We start from the raw sequence: 20,499 nt of genomic DNA, 5'->3' as shown, positions 1-20,499 counted from the left end.
TGTTAAGTTAGAAAAGCCATTTTTTGAAGCATTATACTAATAATCGAATCTAATAATCTCAAAATTATATTACTTTGGCCCCTCCAATACTTTTGGTCAAGATCCGTCACTGTCCAAAGTGATGTAGTTCTCATGTAACAAAAATATGAATACAGATCAAAAGATTCAACCCTTATTGTTTGCATAAGGTGGCTGGCTTGAAGAAAAAACTAGTCCAAAAAATATAGGCAAATAAGTGGGACATAATAAACAAATATGTGAAAAGCTGCTTATTACTTGCGTACAATATTTTAGATTTAACTAATTAATCTTTTTTTTATCATCCAAAGGGATGTATTTCTTATGTAACAAAAATATGAATACAGGTCAAAAAAATAAACCCTTATTGTTTGCATAAGGTGGCTGACTTGAAGAAAAAAAATAGGCCAAATAAGATAGGCAAATAAGTAAGGCACATTGGATAAATATGTGAAAAGTAGTTTGTTACTTTGTGTACAATATTTTAAATTTCTCTAATAATTTTTTTTATCATCGAAGGGATGTACTTCTTATGTAAGAAATATTTGCATACAGTCACAAGAATCATTCCTTATTGTTTGCACTAGGTGGCTTGGCTTCAAGAAAAAAAAAATGGTCGAAAAGATAGACAAATAAGTGGGATATAGTGAACAAATATGTTTACTTCGCGTACAATATTTTAAATTTGATTAATTAATATTTTTTTATCATAGGGATGTACTTGTTATGTACCACAAATTTGAATAGAGGTCACAAATATCAACCCTTATTGTTTGTACTAGGTGGCTAGCTTGAAGAAAAAAATAGGCAAAAAAATATAGGCAAATAAGTGGGGCATAGTGAACAAATATGTTGTTTGTTACTCTGCGTAAAATATTTTAAATTTGATTAATTAATCTTTTTTTATCATCCAAAGGGATGGACTTCTTATGTACCAAAAATTTGAATAGAGGTCACAAAAATCATCCTTATTGTTTGCACTAAGTGGCTGGCTTGAAGAAAAAAATAGGTCAAAACAGATAAACAAATGAGTGAGGCATAATGAACAAATATGTGTCTACGTACAATATTTTAAATTTGAACAATTAATCTTTTTTTTACCATCCAAAGCGATGTACTTCTTACGTGACACAAATGAAATACAAGTCACAAAAATCATCCCTTATCGTTTGCACTGGCTGGCTTGAAAAAAAAAAATAGGCCAAAAAGATAGGCAAATAAGTAGGGAAGAGTGAACAAATATGTGAAACTTGCTTGTTACTTTGCGTACAATATTTTAAATTAGACTAATAAATCTTTTCTTTATCATCCCATGGGATGTACTTCTGATGTACCAACAATTTGAATACAGGTCCCAAAAATCAAGCCTTATTGTTTGCACTAGGTGGCTGGCTCGAAGAAAAAAATAGGCCAAAAAATATAGACAAATAAGTGGGGCATAGTGAACAAATATGATATTTGTTACTTTGCGTACACTATTTTAAATTTGACTAATTAATCTTTTTTTTATCATCAAAGGGATGTACTTCTTATGTACCAAAAATTTGAATACAGGTCACAAAAATCATCCCTTATTGTTTGCACTAGTTGGCAGGCTTGAAGAAAAAAATAGGCAAATAAGTGGGGCATATTGAACAAATATGTGTTTGCGTACAGTATTTTAAATTTGACTAATTAATCTTTTTTTTACCATCGAAAGGGATGTATTTCTTATGTACCAAAAATTTGAATACAAGTCATAAAAATCATCCGTTATTGGTTGCACTATGTGGCTGACTTGAAGAAAAAAATAGGCCAAAAAAGATAGGCAAATAAGTGGGGCATAGTGAACAAATATGTGAAAAACTGCTTGTTACTTTAGGTACAATATTTTAAATTTCACTAATAAATCTTTTTTTTATCATCCACAGGGATGTACTTCTTATGTACCACAAATTTGACTACAAGTTAAAAAAATCAACCCTCATTGTTTGCACTGGCTTGAAGAGAAAAATAGTGCAGAAAAGATAAACAAATAAGTGGGGCATAGTGAACAAATATGTGAAAAGCAGATTGTTACTTTGCGTACAATATTGTAAATTTCCCAAATAAATCTTTTTTTTGTCATCGAACGGATGTACTTCTTATGTACGAAAATAAGTGGGGCATAGTGAACAAATAAGCTGTTTGTTACTTTGCATCCAATATTTTAAATTTGACTAATTAATCTTTTTTTTATCATCCAAAGGGATGTATTTCTTATGTACCAAAAATTTGAATACAGGTCACAAAAATCATCCCTTATTGTTTGCATTAGGTGACTGGCTTGAATAAAAAAATAGCTCAAAAAATATAGGCAAATAAGTGGGGCATAGTGAACAAATATGTGAAAAGTTGTTTGTTACTTTGTGTACAATACTTTAAATTTCACAAATAAATTGTTTTCAAAAAAGATAAGCAAATAAGTGGGGCATAGTGAACAAATATGTGTTTGCGTACAGTATTTTAAATTTGACTAATTAATCTTTTTTTTACCATCCAAAGGGATGTATTTCTTATGTAACAAAAATTTGAATACAAGTCACAAAAATCATCCCTTATTGTTTGCACTAGTTGGCTGGCTTGAAGAAAAAAATAGGCAAAAAAGATAGACAAATAAGTGGGGGAAGAGTGAACAAATATGTGAAAAGTTGCTCATTACTTTGCGTACAATATTTTAAATTAGACTAATCAATTTCTTTTTTATCATCCAAAGTGATGTACTTCTTATGTACCAAAAATTTGAATACAGGTCACAAAAATCAACCCTTATTTTTTGCACTAGATGGCTGGCTTGAAGAAAAAAATAGGCCAAAATGATAGGCAAATAAGTGGGGTATAGTGAACAAATATGTGAAAAGGTGCGTGTTACTTTGCGCACAATATTTTAAATTTGACTAATTAATCTTTTTTTTATCGTCCAAAGGGATGTACTTCATATGTAACAAAAATATGAATAAAGGTCAAAAGAATCATCCCTTATTGTTTGCACAAGGTGGCTGGCTTGAAGAAAAAAATAAGCCAAAAAATATAGACAAATACTAATAAATCTTTTTTTATCATCCAAAGGGATTTACTTCTTATGTACCACAAATTTGAATACAAGTAAAGTAAATCAACCCTTATTATTTTCACTAAGTGGTTAGCTTGAAGAAAAAAATAGGCCACAAAAGATAGAAAAATAAGTGGAGCATAATGAACAAATATGTGAAAAGCAGCTTGTTACTTTGCGTACAGTATTTTGAATTTCATTAATCAATATTTTTTTTATCATGGAAAGGGATGTATTTCTTATGTACCAAAAATTTGAATATAAGTCACAAAAATCATCCCTTATTATTTGCACTAGGTGGGCTGGCTTGAAGAAAAGAATAGACCAGAAGCTTCATAGATAACCAAATAAGTGAGACATAGTAAACAAATATGTGAAAAGCAGCTTGTTACTTTGCGTACAATATTTTAAATTTCACTAATCAATCTTGTTTTTATCATCTAAAAGGAATGTACCACAAATTTGAATATAAATCACACAAATCATCCCTTATTTTTTGCAAAATAAGTGGGGCATAAGGAACAAATATGTGAAAAACAACTTGTTACTTTGCGTACAATATTTTAAATTTTCCAAATAAATCTTTTTTTATCATCGAACGGAATGTACTTCTTATGTACGAAAATAAGTGGGGCATAGTGAATAAATATACTGTTTGTTACTTTGCGTACAATATTTTAAATTTCCCTAATAAATAATTTTTTTATCACCGAAAGGGATGTACTTCTTATGTACCAAAAATTTGAATACAGTCACAAAAATCATCTCTTATTGTTTGCACCAGGTGACTGGCTTGAAAAAAATAAATAGGTCAAAAAATATAGGCAAATATCTGGGGCATAGTGAACAAATATGTGAAAAGTACTTTGTTACTTTGCCTACAATACTTTAAATTTCACTAATAAATCTTTTTTTTATCATCCAAAGGGATGTACTTCTTATGTACCACAAATTTGAATACAAGTTAAAAAAATTAACCATTATTGTTTGCAGAAGGTGGCTGGCTTGAGGAGAAAAATAGGTCAGAAAAGATAGGCAAATAAATGGGAAATAGTGAAATAATATGTGATAAATAGCTTGTTACTTTGCCTACAATATTTTAAATTTCCCTAATACATAATTTTTTTATCACCGAAAGGAATGTACTTCTTATGTACGAACAAGTTGAATACAAGTGACAAAATTCATCCCTTATTGTTTGCACTAGGTGGCTCTGTCTTGAAGAAAAAAATAGGCCCAAAAAGATAGACAAATAAGTAGGGCATAGTGAACAAATATGTGAAAAACTGCTTGTTACTTTGTGTACAATATTTTAAATTTGACTAATTAATCTTTTTTTTTTATCATCCAAAGGAATGTACTTCTTATGTATAAAAGATATGAATATAGATAAAAAATTCAACCCTTATTCAGGAGCGGATCATTTATATGGCAGGGAGGGGCCATGGCCCCCCCAATATTTTTATATTTTTTTAAAATTATATGTATATTTTTGAATTTTTTTTAAATTATATTTATATTTTTGAAATTATTTTAAACTATATATATCTTTTAATTTTTGAATTTTTTTTTAAATTATATGTAGTATATTTTAGAAATCAATGAAAATTAAATTGTGTGACTTTTTTTTTTATAAAACACAACCTTTAATCTTAACAAAGTTGGTCATCCAGTTTTTTTTAGTTTCAATTTGGTTTCGATTTTTGAAAAAGTTGATGCAATTTGGTTATTTTTATTAAATTTTTTGAAGCTAATCAAAATATTTTTCATCAAAATTAACACTATGTTAATTGCACCAACAAAACAAAACATCCTTATTAACGGTTTCAATTTTCAACAAATTTAAAACGAAAAAAACATTAGACAACCAACTTGACATTTCTGGACAAATAAAGAAACAAAAAAAAAATTATTAAACCAAATATTTATTAAGATATTTTTTATTTCTTTCTCTTTGTCTTTCTAGTTTTTCACAAATTGTATTCATCTCTCATTCTCAGATGTTTTTTTTTTGAAGAAAAAAAAAATTAGACACAAACTCATTTCTTTTTTTCTAATTTCTTATTTGTTTTCTTTCTTTCTTTAAAAAAAAGTATAATTTTCTATCGTCTTACCTGATAATAAAATATTAGTTTAAGAGTTATTAACATTATTTTGAAACAAAATTATTAATATAGTTGAAAAATAAAATAATAGATTTATTTATTTTTAAATGATTAAAGGGAAGCTATTCGTGAAGATGAAAACATATACATTCCACTTCTTCATATATTTTGAAACATTATACTAATAATCTAATCTAATAATCCAATTGTTAAGTTTAAAGAATTATTTTTTGAAACATTATACTAATAATCTAATTTAATGATAAAAAAATTATATTATTTTGGCACCTCCAAAATTTTTGGTCAATATCCGTCAGTGCCCTTATTGTTTGCACAAGGTGGCAGACTTGAAGAAAAAAATAGGCCAAAAAATATAGGCAAATAAGTGGGGCTTAGTGAACAAATATTTGAAAAGTTGTTTGTTACTTTGCGTACAATACTTTAAATTTCACAAAGAAATTTTTTTTTTTTATCATCCAAAGGGATGTACTTCTTATGTATCACAAATTTGAATAAGTTAAAAAAATCAACCCTTATTGTTTGAATAAGGTAGCTGACTTGAAGAGAAAAATAGGCCAAAAAACATGGACAAATAAATGGGGAATAGTGAAAAAATATGTGATAAACAACTTGTTACTTTGCGTACAATATTTTAAATATCCCTACTAAATATTTTTTTATCATCGAAAGGGATGTACGTACGAAAAATTTGAATACAAGTCATAAAAATCATCCCTTATTGGTTGAATTTAGGTGGCTGGCTTAAGAAAAAAATAGGTCTACAAATATAGACAAATAAGTGGGGCATAGTGAACAAATATGTGAAAAGTTGTTTGTTACTTTGCGTACAATACGTTCAATTTAACAAATAAATCTTTTTTTATCATCCAAAGGGATGTACTTCTTACTTACCACAAATTTGAATACACGTCAACAAAATCAACCCTTATTGTTTGCACTAGGTGGCTGGCTTCTAGAAAAAATAGGCAAAAAATGATAGGCAAAGAAGTGGGGCATAGTGAACAAAAATATGAAAAACATCTTGTTACTTAGTGTACAGTATTTTAAATTTCACTAATCAATCTTTTTTTTTATGATCGAAAGCTTCTTATGTACCAAAAATTTGAATACAAGTCACAAAAATAATCCCTTATTGTTTGCACTAGGTGGCTGGCTTAAAAAAGAATAGGCCAAAAAGATAGGTAAATAAATGGGGAATAGTGAACAAATATGTGAAAAACAGCTTGTTACTTTGCGTACAATATTTTAAATCTCCCAAATAAATCTTTTTTTTTTATCATCAGGCGGGATGTACTTCATATGTACGAAAAATTTTAATACAAGTCACAAACATCATCCCTTATTTTTTGCACTAGGTGGCTTCCTTCAAACCAAAAAATAGGCCAAAAAAGATAGGCAAATAAGTGGGGCATAGTGAACAAATATGTGAAATGTGGCTTGTTATTTTTGCGTACAATATTTTAAATTTGACAAATTAATTTTTTTTATCATCCAAAGGGATGTACTTATTATGTAAGAAACATATGAATACAGGTCACAAAAATCAACCTTATTGTTGGTACTAGGTGGCTGGCTTGAAGAGAAAAATAGGTCAAAAATATAGACAAATAAGTGGGGCATAGTGGACAAATACGTGAGAAACAAATTGTTACTTTGCGTACAATATTTTAAATATCCCTACTAAATATTTTTTTTATCATAGAAAGGGATGTACTTCTGTACGAAAAATTTGAATTCAAGTCACAAAAATATCCCTTATTGTTTGAACTAGGTGGCTGGCTTGAAAAAAAAAAAAGCCTAAAAAGATAGACAAATAAGTGGGGCATAGTGAACAAATATATGAAAAGCTGCTTCTTACTTTGTGTACAATATTTTAAACTTGACTAATTAATTTTTTTTATCATCCAAAGGATGTACTTCTTATGTAACAAAATTATGAATACAGGTCAAAAAATCAACCCTTATTGTTTGCACAAGGTGGCGGACTTGAAGAAAAAAATAGACAAAAAAATATAGGCAAATAAGTAGGCATAATGAACAAATATGTGAAAAGCTAGTTGTTACTTTGAGTACAATACTTTAAATTTCACAAATAATTTTTTTTTTTATCATCCAAAGAATTTTACTTCTTATGTACCACAAATTTTAATACAAGGCAAAAAAATCAACCCTTATTGTTTGCACTAGGTGGCTGCCTTCTAGAAAAAAAATAGGCAAAAAACGATAGGCAAATAAGTGGGGCATAGTGAACAAAAATATGAAAAACAGCTTGTTACTTAGTGTACAGTATTTTAAATTTCACTAATCAATCTTTTTTTATCATCGAAAAGGGATGTACTTTATCAAAAATTTGAATACAAGTCAGAAAAATAATCCCTTGTTGTTTGCACTAGGTGGCTGGCTTAAAAAAAATAGGCCAGAAAAGTTAGGAAAATAAATCAGGAATAGTGAACAAGTATGTGACAAGCAGCTTGTTACTTTGCCTACAATATTTTAAATTTGCCAAAAAAAATCAACCCTTATGGTTTGCACAAGGTGGCTGGATTGAAGAGAAAAATAGGCCAAAAAAGATAGGCAAATAAATGGGGAATAGTGAAAAAATATGTGATAAACAACTTGTTACTTTGCGTATAATATTTTAAATATCCCTACTAAATATTTTTTTATCATCGAAAGGGATGTACTTCTTATGTACAAAAAATTTGAATACAAGTCACAAAAATCATTCCTTATTGTTTGAACTAGGTGACTAGCTTGAAGAAAAAAATAAGCCTAAAAAGATAGACAAATAAGTGGGGCATAGTGAACAAATATGTGAAAAGTTATTTGTTACTTTGCGTACAATATTTTAAATTTGACTAATTAATGTTTTTTATCATCAAAGGGATGTAGTTCATATGTAACAAAAATATGAATAAAGGTCAAAAAAATCAACCCTTATTGTTTACACAAGGGGCTGGCTTGAAGAATAAAATAGGCCAAAAAATATAGACAAATACTAATAAATATTTTTTTTATCATCCAAAAAGATGTACTTCTTATATACCATAAATTTGAATACAAGTACAAAAAAATCACCCTTATTGTTTACACTAGTTGAGTGGCTTGAAGAAAAAATAGGCCAAATAAGATAGGCAAATAAGTATGGCACATTGAACAAATATGTGAAAAGGAGTTTGTTACTTTGCATACAATACTTTAAATTTCATTAATCAATCTTTTTTTTTATCATCCAAAGATGTACTTCTTATATACCACAAATTTGAATACAAGTCAAAAAAATTCAACCCTGTTCTTTGCATGAGGTGTCTGACTTAAAAAAAAAAACAGGCCAAACCAGATAGGCAAATAAGTGGGACACATTAAACAATTATGTGAAAAGCTACTTGTTACTTTGCCTACAATTTTTTAAATTTCACTAATCAATCTTTTTTTTATCATCCACAGGCATGTACTTCTTATGTACCAAAAATTTGAATATATGTCACAAAAATCATCCCTTATTGTTTGTACTAGGTGGGCTCGCTTGAAGAAAAAAATATACTAGAAAAGATAAGCAAATAAGTGGGAACAAATATGTGGAAAGCAGATTGTTACTTGGCGTACAATATTTTAAATTTCACTAATCAATCTTTTTTTTTATCATCCAAAAGGAATGTACTTTTTTATGTACCACAAATTTGAATACGAATCACAAAAATCATCCCTTATTATTTGCATTATGTGGCTGACTCTAAGAAAAAGTAGGCCAAAAAAGATAGGCAAATAAGTGGGGCATAGTGAACAAATATGTAAAAAGCTACTTGTTAATTTGCGTACAATACTTTAAATTTTACTAATCAATTTTTTTTTATCATTCAAAGATGTACTTCTTATATACCACAAATTTGAATACAAGTCAAAAAATTCAACCCATATTCTTTGCATTAGGTGCCTGACTTGAAGAAAAAAAACAGGCCAAACCAGATAGGCAAATAAGTAGAGCACATTAAACAAATATGTGAAAAGCTACTTGTTACTTTGGGTACAATTTTTTAAATTTCACTAATAAATCTTTTTTTTTATCATCCAAAGGGATGTTATGTATCACATTTGAATACAAGTCACAACAATCCACCCTTATTGTTTGCACTAGGTGGTTGGCTTGAAGAAAAAAAAAAAAAGACCAGATAAACAAATAGGCGGGACATAATAAACAAATAAGTGGGGAAATGCGTATTACTTTTCGTACAATTTTTTAAATTTTATTAATCAGTGTTTTTTTTATCTTCAAAAGGTATGTCATTCTTATGTACCACAAATTTGATTACAACTTACATTACTTATATTAGGTGTTTCTCGTAAACTTTGTCGATATCCTTGAACTTTTTTCATTTATATACGTATATATATATATATATATATATATATATATATATATATATATATATATATATATATATATATATATATATATATATATATATATATTCTTACCTGTGTAATATTTTGACTTTTTTTTTTTACTAGAAAATATACATGCAGGGAAGTGGAATATGACTATTTTTAGTTTAAGTGGTTTGGTAAACAAAAAATTTGGAAGTTTAACAAGACTATTTTTGGCCAAATTGGTTTGGCTTGCAATTTAAATGAGATTGGATTAAATCGGCCCTTGAGTTTATTAATTAGCCTTTTTATAAAATAATTACATTTTAAAAATATTATAATAAAAATATTTACAAAAGAAAATTATTGAATTATTTTTTTATAATTAGTATAGTTTGGGGACAACATTTTTTGACAAAATAACTTACTTTCCAAAAGTTGTCTGAATTTTTATAAAAATATTATTCCAAAATAAACAACAGATTCACTTATAATTGTTTCATTTAGTCTATACTAAAATATTTAATTAGTAATTCATTTTTTATATTTAGATCATTGATTAATTTTTATTTTTATATTTTTTCACTCAATTCGATACCTATTTTTTTAAAGAACTTAATTAAATTTTTATTTTTATAAAAATATCATTTCGTTAATCTTTTATATGTAAAAGATGAATTCCTTAAAATAGAAAACTTAGATTAACACATAACAATATTAGATTTTGGTACGTAATATTTCAAAATGGTATTAACGTAAATTCAACTTAAAGGGTATATTGAATCTTTTTGCAAAAATAAAAATTCAATTAAATAAAAAACAAATATAAAAATAAAAATTAATCAAAGATCTAAATAGAATAACCAATATTTTAACTTAGTCAAAAAACAAATATAAGTTTTCTTGTATATTTTTTTTTAGTGACAGATATAAGTTTTCCTGATGTTAATAATGACAAGTATCAAATTTAATTTTTTATTTGTATTCGTGTTTAAAAACTAATGTTAAATATGATGTGTCTAATATAATCCAATCAAGAGGAGTAATTGGTTATTTAATCTTTATCTGAATTTAAGGAAATCTTGAATACTAACTTTAATCTTTATAACCTAATAACCAGTTTTCCAATCTGTATATAATGGACTAATTCAATCAATTAGGAAAGGCATTAAAGATAAAAGAAACAAGAGAACACGCTAATTTTTATACTAGTTCGATTCAAAATGAATCTACGTCTACTCTTCTTCTAAGCAACCCGAGCTTAGGAAGATTTCACTAAATGAGTACAGTTACAAGAATTATAAGATCACCTATATAATTCAAGACCCTAAAGACTAAAGAGCTTGATCTAAAAATCAAGAACTCCCCCTAGATGTAATGCCTCCACACAAGTGCAACTAGACCTTCACTCACACAGTGAATCAATAGTGAACAGAAATACAATTCAAAAGAGAATAAGGAACGAATTCACCTAATGAATGTGCATATGTGACACTTGATCCTAATGTCAGCTTGACCAACCAAGATTGAATCCATCATCAATCTTCTTGAATGCCAATGGAATGATCTCCCAAGAATGCAAGAACTCTGCGTATCTCAATCTCTCATCAAACTGATTTCATATCTGTTTTTAAATCAGAGTTCTGCTAATGAGATTAGTGGATTAGGGAATTTGCCTAATCGATTATCATGGGTGAATTTTCACTACATTAGTACAGTGTCTTCTGATAATCCATTAGTTAAATATCTAATCCATTAACAAGTTCTGCATCTGACATATTCAAGAGTTTGACACCTAATCTATATAGTTCAAGTTTGCCTTACATGTAATCTTAGGTATGCATCACTTATACAAATGATAAGTTCAAGACTAAACCTAAAGCAATGATACAAGGTGTTTATATGACTTTGGACATCATCAAAATTAGCTTCATTGGATAAAGCAGGTTCCTCCTTTCAACAACTAAAACTTACATTTTTTTATGCAGGAACTAAACTTTGAAACAGTTACAATTACAAAAAGGTACTAGACTAAGTTAATCATACACATATTCTTGTGAAAAGTTGTCAAAATACCATGGTAGATGTTAACAAGTTTTCAAAAACTCATTTATAATACGTCAAGTAATCCAAATAACTATAGATACTTTCAAGGATAAAATTGTATGATAAATCTAATTGTCAGTGTATACTATGTAGATATTAACCTTGTTAAATAATTGCCTGGAACCTGAGTACCAATTGATGAACCAGAAAATACTGACACTTCTCACTGCTTCACAATGTGTTCATGTGGTATGCAGGCTGTTACACGCTTACCAAGACCCAAAACAAGAAGAATGATTATTAGATTTGAATAGTCAACAAGAACCTAGCACATCTTCAACTCTTAGTATCAAAGAAAATGCTGTTCTATGTTCTCAATCAGGAAGAATTAGCTCACTGTCAGCATCTGCCTCGGTCTCAATCTTAGGCTTTGAAGGAGCCTGGCCGGCTCTAGGGGCCTGCCTCTTAATACCACTCACCACATCATCAATCCGCAGAAGCATGCAAGCAGCTTCAATACCAGTCTTAAATGTCTGCGCTTTCACAATGTATGCATCCCAGATCTAAAATCACATTACAACAAAACATCTTCACAATTCACCCAACAATCCATGCTTATCAACTGATCAAAGAACGCAACATAGCTTGTATTAAGTGGGGGAGGGAAGCAATGGGAATAAAAATGTACTTTTTTTTATTCTGTTGTCTTCTGGGAACAACCGAATCGTGTTAGTTCAATTCTAATATAATGATAACTAACTTTGGTGGGAAAAAAAGGTAATTGGTGGATTGGGCAATCTTTTGCATGATTTACAAATAAAAACACCTTGCATTCTTTCATGTCAGTGATGTCCCCAGTATTTCCATTTATGCCAATCCACGCATTTTCTCCATTTGCATGCTATATTCCAAAAAACACCAATATCAAACATAATCAGAGAAAGAATCATCAACAGCTGTAACAGAAAAATTCTAACTTTTCCTTGCAGTGCGGTCATAGTGCGGATGACATTTACTCCACAATTTTGTGCCAAAGTACGGGGGATCGCCTCAAAAGCAATGGCAGCAGCTTCATAAGGCCACTGTTAGTCGACAAAAACATCAAAATGAGAATAACCGTGGGCAAACTACCAGGAGACAAAAAATAGTATTAGTAGACAGTTACTATCACACTCACCTTCTCTATACCTTGAACAGATAAACTCTTCTGTTTCAACGTCGCTGATACAGTCAATTCCGTAGCACCACCTCCAGGAACAAGTTTTGGATTTTTTATTATGTTCCTTGCTACGGACATGGCATCCTGTCATGGCAAAAACTTTAGAAAGCAATGATCAAACCGCAAAGGTCTAAGTAGAGATCAATAGTCTGTTTACCTGGAGGTTTCTTTCAACTTCATTTAGGAGATCCTTGCTAGCACCCCTCAGTAGTACAGTGCAAGCCTTGGGGTCTTTGCATTCAACAATAAATGCAAAAAATTCATCTCCAATTTTCTTAACTTCAAATAATCCGGCACCAGTACCAACATCAGACTCCTGTAATTCATCTGGTCTGTTCACAATAACAGCACCACATGCTTTTGCAATTCTATTATTATCAGTTTTTCTCAGCCTTCTGATTGCACTAACTCCATGCTTGCTCAGAAAATGGCATGCCAAATCACTAAGGCCTTTCTCTGTAATTACCAAATCCGGTTTAAACCTCAATATCTGCATGCAGAGCTCCTCAATGTATTCTTCTTCCATTCTCAATAGGAGTCTCCAGTCTTCTTCTTTGAGCAGTTCAGCGTTTGTTTGATTTTCACCCTTTTTATACTCAAGAGGACAATCAAGAAGAATGACACGGGGATTAACAATCTTTCTTTTCATTTTGCCAGGGGAAATCACATCTTTGTTTATCATAACCCCTTTAAGAACTCTTGAATCCTCCAGCTGCCCACCAGGGACCTTCTCAACTTTTATATAATTTTTAATATCTACATCTCTCAAACCTAGGCCAAGATCAATATCTACTGTGGTAGTAGCATCAATAGCTAAATCCTGAAAGTTAAACAAAGTAGAATATGCAAAAATATGAATGGGTAAAAAGGTGTTAACCTGTTTCATAAAAACTACAACAATCATTTACACAGTCAAAATTATAATCCAATTCACTAAAAGAAAATGATAAAACAATGAGAAGAAGGGGAGTAGATAATGCAAAATATGTTACATTTCTACTACAAAATGGTTTAGGTAATTCAATCCTACAAAATCAACTACAAAATCAACTTATAAGATAAGTTTTTCACTCACTTATATAATATAATTTGATCATATATTTGATAGATGCAACACTCTTATTGATGCAGAGGATTACAGCAGTTTGATAACGGATAAGAATAAATCTAATGTTAGGATACGCTCTTATACCATATTACAAAGTGGTTAGCCTATCTACGATTCATTCAAATGGCCACTCACCATTATATCCCCGTACCACGTCCAATAGTGCTAAACATGAAGGGGTATATTGGAAAAAAAAAGCAAGTCTTACATCAACTAAGCAAAGTGTCAAAATGCAATAGATAAGCAGGAAGAGTCCTCAATTTTAACTGATGGTGTAGGATTGAGTTTAGTCTAAACACACTTTCTAAGATAATATTAGAATCTATCTTAAATCCATTAAAAGGTCTCTCATTATGTTTACACACCTACAAGCTCAATATGTTGGAAGTGAAGGATGTATTTGGAAAAATCCAAAACCCCCATCAACTAAGATAGTGTTAAAATATAGAATATAAATAAGGACAATCATCACTTTACAAGATGGTTTTTTTTTTTTTGATTAGCAAAACTTTACAAGATGGTTTTGTAGTTCAATCGGGTTTAAACCACTTTGTAAGAATTTACTGTATATGTACAAATTTTATACAAGAAAATACACTACTAGAGATGAATGCATAGACAAAGACATCTCAATAATTCAATATGTCCATCATTTAACCTTGTCTACTTGTCCATCAAGAAACTATATACTTGACAACTTGACAACATTGATACATTTTCATTTCAAGTAACACAAAGATATAACACTTGACAACTTGCAATATCTACTAATGTTGTGTATATCCATCTTTCCCATGCACTAAATTTTCACAAGTCAGAAATAAAGATAAAATAACAAAATAGACAAATTGAAATATAAAAATCTTGCCCACAGTGTACAAGATACTCACAGCAATTAAATCCCCAAATTGACTAGTGAATTTGGTACCTATGCAGCTTTTGAGTATCCCCAGCATAGTACCTCCTGCAGTTTTGTTTACATTAAGATTGTGTATCTAAAAAGAAACTAAATATCAGCAGTTATGCATATTTATTTAGTGGATAATGGACCTGTGCTATGCATAGATATTTATAGAAATGTAAAATTGTAAAGAATTAAAAAAAATCAATAATGAGACAACATCAAATCAAAGATATAACAGATTTAAGTATGCCTTAATTATTTCAAATTCTAAAAAATTTTCTTGTAAACCAAATTTGAAATCACATTGAATACTTGTCCTTTCTCGTATGTTATTAGTATCTTCAAACCAGCACGTGAAGTAACTCGTGAAAAAGCAACATGGAATACTTTTTATAATAGGCTTTCTTTATTTGTTCAACTGATTAGATTCAAATTTAAAAGGATAAATAAATAAATAGAAAGACCTAAAACCAAATTAGTGCACAGAGTAATCTTAATTTAAAAGCAAAAAAAAAAAAAACTAAAACAAATCATCTATAAGGAAAAAGTATTAGTTTCAATCTTGTAAGAAGAATTTTTTTTTTTTTCAGATTTAACTGGTTGTTCTCTTCTATATGTAAAACAAATTACCATGAATTGTTTCCGATCTTAATTTATAGGAATAGGAAAGGCATTGAATGTCAATTTAGGATTCCGATGTTCTTAAATAGGCAAATCAATTTAAAATTGAAATTTTCGTGCTGTAGTTATAATAAATGCTAATCATTAACTTTTCAATGTGATTGTTTCCATTTTTATGTACAATAGAATGTTTACTGTTATCATGAAAATTAATTACCCCTATAATGTTATATTAATTACCTTAAATTGTTGTTGAATTTTATCTTCACTAGTTTATTTGTTTAATCTATATTTACAGAAGTAACCTTAATTTTAGCAAAAAAATTTATCTGCAATAGCGATGAGTCTCACCAGATGAAAATTCAATAACCGAAAAATGTTAAAAGCAAATCTATCAAGCATGAAGTCCAGAAGCTGAATCTAGCAATTCCCATCTGGTAGGCAAAAGGGTTATGCCGATGTTTATATGGCTTTAAGCCACAAGAACAAAGTCACCCCGTCAAGCAAATATCATCCTAATATAGAAAGGGACCAACTCACCAAATGAATAATATAAACAATATCAATTTGGTAATAGTGCAGTTTTCTTGTAAGTCCATGGTCTTCCTAGTAATTATTATTACTATTATTATTATTATTATTATTATTATTATTATTATTATTATTATTATTATTATTATTATGTTACTACAAATTGCCAGAGGATTCTGGTAAACCCGATTTCATTCACTGTTGGGGAGGTCCGTAAAATTTTCAAGTCCCACCCAACTCTAGAAACTATTTGAACAACCACCTATTAAGAAACTCCTTCTACAAACGAAATGAGTGGGGTACATTATTGAAAAGTCTCAGCTCAATGTAAATTTCTGCAAATCGTTTGGAATAAGAAAGGGGAAAAGTAGTATCAAAACTTACGATCCTTGGCATCAATGGGCATTGCAATTTTGTCAAGGACGGCAATGGCATCCTCCAAAGCTTTATTATAAGCTGCAGAAAACATTGTTATATAAAGTCATCATATACAATACGCTATCCTTTTAGAAAAGAACCACTGGTTAATACTTATATTACCTCGACAAATAACTGTAGGATGATAACTCTTATCTATGAGTGCTTCAGCAACATGAAGCATCTCACCAGCTGCAAGTGGGGAGACAACATATAGCCCAGTAAATCAAATAAAGATCTGTCCCTCCATTAAGCACATAACAAAATTTATAATTCATCAACCCCGGGCCATTAATTGTTACTAAACTCTGTGAAAATACAGCAAAAACAAATATGTGGAACATTCACCCTTAAGTTTCAATTTCATAATCAATTATCAATTATAAAGAGATTTCCAGCATAGGATGACAAAAAGTATACAAGTGCTCCAAACATACCAAGAATGATGACAGATGTTGTTCCATCTCCAACTTCTTCATCTTGGGTGCGACTCAATTCAATCATAGACTGCATCCATTCAAATAACAGAGCAACATTTGAAAATAGCAAACCAAATAGAAATTAAACCTTTAAAGGTCAACAAGGAGACATAACACTAGATTTTCTCAAAAGAAATGGTCTAAACTGATTTATAACAATATTTCTGCAAGGCAAGCAAATGTCAAAGTAGTGGAGGAAGAGTGATAAACCATGCCTTTGCAGCAGGATGAGCAAGATCTATCTCACGCAAGATAGCATTTCCATCATTTGTCACCACAATACCTATTAATTACAAGGAAATTGGGGGTCAGGAAAATAGATTGAAAAATAACCCTTGCAAATTAGACATTGCCATAAGCACTAAACAAAAACCAATTTTTAAATCAGAACCTATACCTCCTGCACAATCCACAGACAATGTTTACTAAAGAAATCACCTTTTCAAGTTAGAACAGCCCCCACTGCCCACACCAAAAAAGTAGAGACTTCAAGGCATTGTAGACATGACTCGTTAAATCTTTTCTCTTCACAATTAATGATTAAAAAAGGGTACAGCTCACAAGAATCATCAATAAATGAGTTATAAAATTGTGTAAGATAAATACACTAACCTCCCGCAGCATCAAGTAGCATTTTCAACATGGACCTGGGTCCCAAGGTTGTTCGAATTATATCAGCAACAGCCTGATAGACATCAATCATATTAGAAGCATTAGAGAGTTGACAAGAAGATGAACTACATGACTGAAAGGATACAATATGCGGATTTGTTTTAAGTTTTGCCATAAACACATATATTGAAATATTTATTTTTCTTCAATAAGTGCTTGGAACATCTATGATTACATAGCCCTTCCAATAAAGGAGAAAACAAAAAACATACTATTACTACTTTGGAATTATAAATACAAAACATGAAGAGTTCATCCCAAAAATAAGGGCAAAGTTTAAAACTACAAATTTTTGAAACAGAATCCTGAAAAATAAACTAAGAGAGGAAAATGGGGTACTAAACACATGTTCAGCACAACTAGGAAGTCACCCTGTCAAATTTCATAGTCTGATGTTTACAGTCACTTTTCCTAAATATGAGATAAGCTTGCGTTACAATTTTTTTCCTCAAGAGGCTAGTCATCTTTCTTCATAAGCTTCTAAACTCTATTCTCCAACAATGATGATTAAATTACACATAGATATAAAAATTTAATTAAAAGGAAAGACCAAACATGCCACTTCACAAACTCTAAGCACACTTCAGAGTATGACCAACTCAACCTTTTGAGAAGGATGAAATTGAAACATAAACAATTACTTCCCCTTAAGGACAATAGGTAGAAAGACTTTCTGTTATGACAAAGCGTGGATTGTACGATGGAAAATCTGAGAACTTGGAGGGTCAAAATGAGTCACCACTGGAAACCAGCCAAGGTAAGGGATCTCTTCTGGGCCATGAACTAGAAGCTAAGGCAAGGCCAAGCACTACCAATATGTGGATAAATAAAAAAGCAAACCAGAAGATTTGGGTTGTGTTAGGATGATTGCTTAACACTGGGCCAAAAACTATACTTAATAGTCAAAGTGCAACTCTTTTTACTTAACAGTTTAACCGTCCAAGCGTCACGATTCGTTTGTGATCTGGCCCACTTGGCCTCTGCCACGGGACAATCGCTTAGGATAACCAAGGGGTGAGTGTTAGTAACTATATAATGGGCTCTAAGTTTATGATGTCCCTCACCCCAAGTCAAAGACATTTCAAGCTTGTATTTGACTCTTCTTATTTCTTATACTCTTATGATAAGAGCATTGTGGAGTGTGGGTACATGGGGTCAAAGGGCATGGGAGAGTTGTTTATATGTTTCTTTGTGTTTATTTTATTTTTCTTCTAATAAAGTGATTCTCGAGAGTTTTTAAAATAACCAAGGGATGAGTATTAGTGACTATATAATAGACTCTAAATATATGATGCTCTCGTCCCGAGTCAAAGATACTTCAAGGTGTATTTGACTCTTTTTATCCTTATTTATTGCTTTAGAGAGAATGTGGATAATCAGGATCGAAGACATGGAGTTATTTATGTATTTTCTTGTATTTATTTTATTTCTATTCTAATAAAATGATTCTCCAGAATTTTTTCCAAAGAGGTCGGGATCGCTATGCATTTGTTTTACTTTCTCTTGCACTGGAGAGTGGCTCTCTCGAGTTTTTCTCTGTCCCAGTCCACTCTCATTTATCCTCATTAACTTTTTCAGTAACTGGATGCAATTTTTCCATCCATATTTCTTCGCTAACGGTGGCTCTTTGATATAAATTAGAGACGATTTGTCGCTTTGTTGCAGTGCAGCATTTTTTTTGTATATATTATCTACTAATATCTATCATTAGACACTTTTTTAGGCTTGTCTCAATCCTTTAAATTTATAAATTAAGTTTCCCTAAAAGGAGGAATCTCACAAAGTAAAATGTCAATAACAGATTCATGCAAAAATAAATAAATACCATAGAATAGTTGGTAATTTCTAACGCTTCATACCTTTGCTGCATGAATATTCGCATGTTGCGCTTTGTTTCCAGACTCACGTTTCAGTGAATCCTCTGTCCAATGTAAACAAACATTCGATGAGTGAATCAATACATTACAAAATGTTAAAAACGCACCAAAGATACTCTATCTTAATTTATTTAATTTACAAAAACCAGGTACAAGCAATGCACTGAAGTTCAGTGGACAAATTAAAATTAAAAAAATAACCGAGAGGGAAACGGTACGTTATTTTTATTTGACTGATTTCACACGGAAACTGAAGACGTCCAACTTTTTAGAAAAAAACGAAGACAGTGCTTCGAAATTGAAATAAAAAAAATAAAACGACAAAAGTTTCCAGCAAAACAAATAACAGTTTAAATCAATTCAATTATCTTCAGACTTTACAGAGCACGCGGACAACTGTAGAGTTATTTATGTATTTTCTTGTATTTATTTTATTTCTCTTCTAATAAATTGATTTCTTATGCAAAATGAGATTATTGAAATGCATTAAGAACAAAACGAATCCACGAAAAAGAAAGAGAAGTTACTGAGAACTAGAATCGGCGACTGCATGCTCTGGAGCTTGAAGGCGATAGGAACGAGTTGTTAGAAGCAGAAAACGCTGCAATGACACACACGGTTTCAGTTAGAAGATTCGAGTTCGTGCATAGGGCGAATGTAGAAGAACAGAGAAGAGTGTTGAAGAGAGGAGTGAGAATTGCGATGAGAGAGAGAAATGCATGTGTTAAAGAGCGTTTAACAGGGTTTGAAGGAAAGTGACGACGGGTTTAACAACTAACAGATTGGTGGTGTGGCCTTGCTAGTACGTAAAAGAGTGAGGGAGAGAACGAGCACTTTCACTTTTTCAATTTTTGGCAAAACTGAAACGAATGGTTATTCACCCTATCTTCTCGTTTCAATTTGCTTATTTATGTTCATTTGTACTGAATCAATGATTTAAGAAGTCAATAATAGAGTTAGTTATTAGTTCTCTGTTTTTTTTTTTTCATCTTGTTCTTAATCATGATGGAATTTTGAATGCCATACTTTAATTGCTTAAAATTATA

At 30.5% G+C, this 20,499-nt stretch overlaps 1 protein-coding gene across 3 annotated transcripts; it reads right to left on the bottom strand.

Annotated features, from left to right (window-relative positions):
* Window positions 1–10,946: 10,946 nt before the first annotated feature.
* LOC114191361 (T-complex protein 1 subunit gamma-like) lies at window positions 10,947–20,344 on the bottom strand. Of its 3 annotated transcripts, XM_085675756.1 has the most exons (14): window positions 20,233–20,344; window positions 19,981–20,054; window positions 19,436–19,497; window positions 17,517–17,589; window positions 17,120–17,187; window positions 16,863–16,932; window positions 16,549–16,617; window positions 16,393–16,464; window positions 14,843–14,916; window positions 13,002–13,664; window positions 12,803–12,928; window positions 12,603–12,707; window positions 12,452–12,526; window positions 10,950–12,188 (listed from the first exon to the last, which is right to left on the bottom strand). In XM_085675756.1, exons 2-14 carry the CDS (start codon window positions 20,003–20,005, stop codon window positions 12,000–12,002), a joined length of 1,671 nt encoding a protein of 556 aa, XP_085531882.1. In that variant the 5' UTR covers window positions 20,006–20,054; window positions 20,233–20,344; the 3' UTR covers window positions 10,950–11,999. The 3 variants fall into 3 exon arrangements, with proteins under 3 accessions (XP_027936332.2, XP_085531882.1, XP_085531883.1); XM_085675757.1 differs by lacking the exons at window positions 19,981–20,054; window positions 20,233–20,344 and adding an exon at window positions 17,302–17,366 and having other exon boundaries at window positions 10,961–12,188; window positions 19,436–19,489; XM_028080531.2 differs by lacking the exons at window positions 19,436–19,497; window positions 19,981–20,054; window positions 20,233–20,344 and having other exon boundaries at window positions 10,947–12,188; window positions 17,517–18,341.
* Between the last annotated feature and the right edge of the window lie 155 nt (window positions 20,345–20,499).

Source organism: Vigna unguiculata, chromosome 7, assembly GCF_037176805.1.
Source record: "Vigna unguiculata cultivar grain cowpea cultivar isolate G323 ecotype 2 chromosome 7, ASM3717680v1, whole genome shotgun sequence".
Taxonomy (NCBI): domain Eukaryota; kingdom Viridiplantae; phylum Streptophyta; class Magnoliopsida; order Fabales; family Fabaceae; genus Vigna; species Vigna unguiculata.
Note: the sequence above shows the minus strand (reverse complement) of the source record. Positions and strands in the feature narration are given on the sequence as shown.

Excerpts from the sequence above, each read along its gene's own strand:
- LOC114191361 (XM_028080531.2), bottom strand. The coding sequence starts at position 17,691 with ATGGCAAAACTTAAAACAAATCCGCATATTGTATCCTTTCAGTCATGT. Across the intron at positions 12,527-12,602 it reads TGACCGCACTGCAAGGAAAA|CATGCAAATGGAGAAAATGC; the intron begins GTTAGAATTTTT and ends TTTGGAATATAG. Across the intron at positions 12,189-12,451 it reads CTGACATGAAAGAATGCAAG|ATCTGGGATGCATACATTGT; the intron begins GTGTTTTTATTT and ends ATGTGATTTTAG.